Source organism: Triticum dicoccoides, chromosome 7B, assembly GCF_002162155.2.
Source record: "Triticum dicoccoides isolate Atlit2015 ecotype Zavitan chromosome 7B, WEW_v2.0, whole genome shotgun sequence".
Taxonomy (NCBI): Eukaryota; Viridiplantae; Streptophyta; class Magnoliopsida; order Poales; family Poaceae; genus Triticum; species Triticum dicoccoides.
The window spans coordinates 731,402,097-731,408,871 of record NC_041393.1 but is presented as its reverse complement, the minus strand read 5'-3'; the positions used below and the strand labels follow the sequence as shown (position 1 = coordinate 731,408,871).

At 50.4% G+C, this 6,775-nt stretch overlaps 1 protein-coding gene across 1 annotated transcript; it reads left to right on the top strand.

The window, feature by feature from the left end:
* The first annotated feature begins 644 nt into the window (after positions 1-644).
* On the top strand, positions 645-3,477 carry LOC119338838. The gene is made up of 4 exons (XM_037611058.1): positions 645-1,133; positions 1,616-2,715; positions 2,928-3,024; positions 3,148-3,477. Exons 2-3 carry the CDS (start codon positions 1,619-1,621, stop codon positions 2,929-2,931), a joined length of 1,101 nt encoding a protein of 366 aa, XP_037466955.1. The 5' UTR covers positions 645-1,133; positions 1,616-1,618; the 3' UTR covers positions 2,932-3,024; positions 3,148-3,477.
* Positions 3,478-6,775: the final 3,298 nt, after the last annotated feature.

The window sequence follows — 6,775 nt, the reverse complement described above, 5'->3', positions numbered from 1 at the left end:
TCATGAAATTTTTGATTTCATGAGAGATTTTCCTAATTTGTGATTGTTTTTTGAATTCAGGAACTTCTTTGATTTCCATAAAATTTTTGAATTCTTGAAAAACTTTGAAACTCTGGAACATTTTTCTGAATTCATGGATTTTTTTATTTGCGTGATCATTTTTTGAAGTCCTGAATGAATTCAAATTTGTGAACATTTTAAAAATTTATGAACTGTTTAAAGCCTGCGTTTGACTATAAAACTGTTTGAGAAAACCAGAAAAATGTGAGTGAATGAGCGGTACATGAAGTGAGCGATCGTACCGTAGAGCGAGCGATCGAGAAAACATAGGGAGCTAGCGTTCTAGCAATTTTCAGATTGACAATATTTCTTTTGAATTCGTGATTATTTTATTTGCATGGATGCTTTCTGAAATCGTGAACGAATTTTCAAATTCATGACCGTTTTCAAATTTATGAACTGTTTAAAAGCGTACGTTTGACTACAAAACCGTCGAAAAAAACCATGTGAATGAGCGCTGCATGAAGCGAGCGATCCTGAATGGGCCATCCAACTTGTGGGCTACCCAGCTTGTGGGCTTGTGCACTCGATGAGTTTTCTACACTGCCTCGCCGTTCCCCTCTGAAGGAAGATGAAAAAAAGAAAACACCGCCGGAATCCCCAAATCCTTGAGAACGCCGGTCGAAATCCTCTTCCGCCGCCGCCGCCGCCTTGCGTTGAAGCGTGCGCCTGGAATCACCCCCCTCCGCGTCTGCCCCCGCCGTTCTTCCTTGAAGCGGTTTTGTTCTTCTCCATCCCGTTCTAGCGCCGGATTTTCAGTTACCGTGGGGCGGAGGAATGAGCAATCACGTTGGGACCCTTCGAGGTTGGCGGCGGAGCGGTAAGGAGACGATGCGGCGGGCGAGCATCCTCAAGCGGCGGGCCAGTCCACGTCGGAGGAGGAAGATGGAGGCCATGGCGCCCTCCGTTGCCGTCGTCGTCCGGCGCCGCCGTCGCCGTTCCTCTCCGCTTCTCCAGCAACCATCCGCAGAGGGGGCACGCCGGGGCGGGCGCGGGAGCGTGTGGTGGGGCAACCACCGGCGGAATCGGGAGTAGGAAGAGCTGCCGGCGGCTCAGATTCAGATTCGATTCAGGTAAGAACACTGAACCTAAGAGTTGGTCTAGAAACTTTCTTCTCTGAGTACATATTACTGTAACATTGATGAACACTTTTGGTTAGTCAGTGCTTAAGTATGTAGGTTTAATTTGGGACCTAAACTCGGGGTTCAGATTCAGGTTGAATTGGGTGGGAAATTTGATGAGAAATTCAGCGTTGTACGTTGGCCTTTGATCATATAACACCTTGCACATTGTCTTTGATCGTGTAATGATACCGTGTTCTACTTATACTTTGTCACCTTGCTAAGACAACACACTCACATCACAAACTGTTACAAAATCGACTGTATTTTCTCTATTGTACAGTACTATCTTCTAACAGCTGACTACTACTGCATTTTTTGGCCACTTTCTATTGCGTATTTTACCTCCACTGCATTTTCTGCTGCATATTTTTCTGTACTGTATTTTTTACAGGTTGTATACTGCATTTTTCTAATATTGTCACTGGAAATAGGTCATGTCACAGAACCAAGTGTTTTTATCTGACATGGTCACACGAAGGAATATGGTAGCACATGAGCCAAGTGAGAATGTAAGAAAAGCAGTGCATATATATGCAGGAGCAGGAATGGTTGGTGTGTGGGTGTATGCCTCTTTCGAGGAACGCACAGCTAAATCACCAAAGCTCATTGTATTGGACATGGAAGGACGCGAGGTAGAGTTGTTCTTGTGGGTAGTGAGACGTATGATTTCATTGACCAATCTGGAACTGACTATCATTGAAGATAGTACAGGTACAACCTCGATGGGGGCTGAGAATAGTTTGAGGGAATTGGTGAACGTCAAGGAGAATGGGAATGATCAAGACTTTCCTCTAGAAGTTTTGGTGTTAAGAGACTTTAAGTCAGGTGTAAGTGTAATAGAGTTGTGTGCATGCTTTGTACACCTTCAAGATTTGTCATTTGTGGGGTGCAGTGCGCTCGTTCACTGGCCAGAAACATTGTTCGAAGGATTGGTATCCTTGAGGAAGCTTAGGATTCAGGAATGCAATAATCTGACTGGATATGCACAAGCTTCTGCTGAGCCATCTACATCATCAAAAACCGGTCTGCTCCTGCCCAGTCTAGAGGATCTGGTGATATGGTTCTGTGAAAACTTGGTTGAGCTCTTCAACGTACCTGCATCTCTCAGGACAATGTGCATTTATAAGTGCAGTAAGCTTGAGTCCACATCCGGCAGGAAGCAGCAGCAGGGACAGTCAGTATCATCAATTCATCAAGGGCCATCCAGTATAGAAGGATTATCATTATACAACTGTGATGGCTTAACAGGGGTCCTCTGTTTGCCCCCGTCCCTCAAGAGACTAGACATTACTAACTGTGGTGGGTTTGCATCTCTGGAATCCCGCTCTCCCGAGCTCCAATCCTTGGAGTTCCTCGAGCTTCATAATTGTCCTACACTGTCATCCCTACGTACCGGATGGTCCACAATCATACTCATCTCTCCAGCATCTTTCCATTATATACTGCCCTGGTCTGAAGACACTCCCTGCAAGCCTGCAGCAACGGCTGGGCAGCATCCAGGACAAATATGTAGATGCCCATTATTATGGAAGTAAGCACACAGCAATTACCTTCTCTTAGATAATGTGCATTATTACGACTTACTAGCGAGTGTTAATGTGCTAGTTAGATAATGATAATAGCATCACTTGTAGGACGACAGAAAACTGGAGCAAGTCAGATATTCCTTTATCTGAATTCTTCATTTCTTTCTTTAATGGTGTTCCTCTTAAGTTTAAGGTTTTACATGATTAATCTGTGTAGATAAGCCAAGGGCTATGCTGCTGAAACCGAAGACATGGAAGTATGCCTGCAAAGGCTGAACTATCCCAGAGACTTGGAAGATATGTTGTCTGCAAAGGTTGGTCATACTGTATCGCTCGAATTTATTTTTGATGAAAAAGAAACCCGCATGCCCCATCGTTGTATGTTTGGCTTTATTCTGGTGTTGATCATGTATGGTTTCTTTGCGGAATTCTTGCAGAACATACGGACGGATGGAGAAGAGAGACCACTTGGAGTAGAACTATTGTCTTGCAAGCCCGGTCAAAAAACCATTGTCTTCGCGGGACAAGGCAGCGACAGGAAGTTGTTGGCTTGTTGCCATGTTGAGTTATGAGATCAGTCAGTAATCATAAAGCGCCTTGACTCTGTTGTCTATCATTTTATCCTCAGAAAGAGATTCTGTTTGAATAACTAGTACATGTATTTTCCACTTCTTTTTTCCTAATAGCACTGTCAGGTTTCTTGTAAAAACTGTGTCAGTATTTATTTTTGGGTGCTATTCCCAGAAGAGGTAACTTGTATTTGACTATTTGAAGCTGTTGATTTCCCCTCATAATCTGCACTAGGAATACTATTTTGAAGTGATGTTAGGAATTTCGGTATAGGCAAACCACTAAAAAATTTATGTACTAACCGCACTACCACACCGAGCCCCTGTGGCGAGCCGTCGGCATAGGCCTATGCCGACGGACCCCGTCAGCATAGGGCCGTCGGCAACATATGCGTCGGCGTACCCCAGGTCCCCGTGGGCATAGAAAGGCCGTCGGCATAGATGCCTATGTCGACGTCGTCCGTACATTTATGCCGACGGCCAAGGCCGTCGGCATAGCTCCACGCCTAACGGTGATTGCCGGTGCCGCCGTCAAGTGCTGCCCATACAAGAGACGCCACGTGGTAGGGCTATGCCGACGGCTTAGCCGTAGGCATAGCATAGCCCTGCCATGTGGCGCACTCTGGTAGCTCTTGGTGCAGGGCTATATCGACGGCTTAGCCGTAGGCATACACGCAACATGGCAGCTCCTGGTATCACGAAAGCCATCTATGCCTACGGCATTGCCGTCGGCATACTTTTTCACTAGAGCAAAAAAAAGATTACCCAAAAAGGCTAGCTATTTACAAATGCTTATACAGACATGATTCAACAACCATGGATTTGCAAACACAGACCATAGAATAATTTTTATGTACATAAGAGCATCTCCAGCCGTTGGCCCCCCAGGAGGCGCTAAAAATCGCCCCCTGGGGGCGCACCGGCGCAAAACCGGGCGCTGGGTGCGTGATGCCCCCCAGTCGCGGCGCCCACGACTTTTTGAAAATTTGACTTATGGCACAAACACGGCGCAAATTCAACCAAACTTCAGCGAGTTCATTCATATTTAAAAATATTTTACAAAAAAGAAAAAAACTAGCAGGCTACTCCTCGCCGTCTCCCTTGCCGCTCCTCGGCGCTCGCCGCCCTTACAGTTCTACATGCCGAGGAGGCTGTAGAACCGCGTGTAGTCGCCGCCGTCGTCATCGTCGTCGTCGCCGCCACCTCCACCACGGCCGCCGTCCCTGCTGCAACCCTCCCCCGGTTGGCGCGGCGGGTTGGACGGCCCGGGGGCGTCCTCGTCGTCGTCGCTGTCGAGGATCACGACGCCGTGCTCGTATTCGCGCCCACGTTTGCGGGCGGCTATCTCCTCCAGGGCCCGGCGCTGCCGGACCATCTCGTCCCGGAGGTAGTCGCCCCGCGCCCACTTTAGGGCCTCCTCGTCGGAGAAGCCGCGCCGGGCGATCTCCTCGTACTCCGCGGGGAGGCTGGGCTCCGGCTTGGGCGTGACGAGCACGAGGCGGCCAGAGGGGGGGGACGGAGTCGCCGATGCAGACGCCGGAGCTGCGGGTGCGCCCGCTGACAGGCGTGTCCTGGGGTTCCGGCTTGACGGGGCGGAGGCAGGGGGAGCCGGACGAGGAGGAGGACGCCCCGGGATGCTCCATGCGCCTCGGCGTCGAGGAACTCCCACGTCGGTGAGAGAAGGACGGGGGATCGGCGTACTCGAGCCTCGGCATGTTGCCGCCCTCGATGTACTCGAGGATGGCCTCCAGCGTGCGGCCGGGCACGCCCCACCATCGGCGCCGCCCCTCGGAGTTGAGCCTTCCGGAGGGCACGACGCCGTTCGTGGACTCGAGCTGTTCGGCGTGGCGGCGGCGGAAGTGAGGCTCCAAGAGCGGGCTGTCGGGGACGTAGTGTGGTCCCTCCCTCGCCGCCCGCGGCAGGGAGGCGCGGATACGCGCGATCTCCGCACGCCGCGCCGCTCCGGTGGGTGGGGGTGGTACAGGGACGCCGGCGGCACTGATTCTCCATGCCCCGAGCACCCGCATGTCCCGCAGGGCCGGGTACTCGGCCTCGTAGAGGAGCCGAGCTTCGTCCTCGTGAAGGTGGCGGCGGCCGAAGCCGTTCGCCGCCTCGCCGTCACCGGGGAAGCGCTCGGCCATGCTACGAACTGGAGACGGCGGGAGGAGAGGGAGTGAGGGGGAGAAATGGCGCGTCGATGGTGGAGGCTCTGTGCGTGTCTCCGGCGCGCTGGTGTCGGCTTATATAGGTGGACGCGCCGCGTGTACGCGTGGCGGGCAAGGGGACGCGCGTCGCCCGGTCTTCACTGCGCCACCCGTGAGGCATCAATGGAGGCTGACCGGCACGGCAGCGCGCGACAGCTTTGGCATTGATTCGTCGCGGGAAACGAGGCGATGAGGACGACGAAGCGGCGAGAAAAGAGGCGAGTTGCTGATGCGGCTGGCCCGCAGCTCTTTCGCGCCAAAAACAATTAGCCCGGCGCCCCCGAGCGCCCCCCCAGCGTGCCGGGTTCGGGTTGGGTCCGCCGGCGCCAATTTCGGCCCGAGCTGGCGAAAAATGGGCCCCTGGGGGCGCGACTGGGCCGATTTTTTGGCGCCGGTGGCCGAAAAGTCGCCTGGGGGGCTCTTTGGGGGCGCGGCTGGAGATGCTCTAACATTCCCATTCTAAGACTCCACAGCAACATTAGAGGAGGCCGAGGGGCGGTGGTGGGGGAGACAAGGCTGCAACAATGGAGATGGCATACAGTCAGTATAACAAACGAAGATCCTACATATGAGGATGAATATGTAATCTATACACTGAATTTACCAAAGGAAACCCGCCTAGAACAGGGGCATCCAACTAAAAAGGCAGAAAATTATTGCCTTTGATGAAGATAACTTGTCATGTTGGTGCTTGAACCAAACAATGCTACTAATACATACATCACAGAGATGCTCCAGTTTCGGTTGTATCTATCAAGCATGAGTTGTTCAAGGCAAGCTCCAAAGAGAAAGAAATTGAGCTCCAAAGAGAAAGAAATTGGTCTCTGATTGTGACTGATGATGCTTACTCATATAAATTTTCACTCAAAGTAAAACCAAAAAATCCATGCATATAAACTGAACCAGAGTGTGTGGTGCTGATTCATATGTATATACAGAAGATGCAAGTGTCATTGAGTTGGTTTTAGTCAAAGTAAAAACAAATGGACTCAGACTCAGATTCAGGTAGGAACACTGAACCTAAGAGTTGGTCTAGAAACTTTCTTCTCGGAGAAGTACATATTACTGTAACATTGATGACCATTTTTGGTTAGTCAGGGCTTAAGTATGTAGGTTTAATTTGGGACCTAAACTTGGGATTCAGATTCAGGTTGAATTGGGTGGGAAATTTGATGAGAAATTCAGCGTTGTACGTTGGCCTTTGATCATATAACACCTTGCACATTGTCTTTGCCACCTTGCTAAGATACTACACTTACATCATAAACAATGACAAAATACTGTTATTTAAC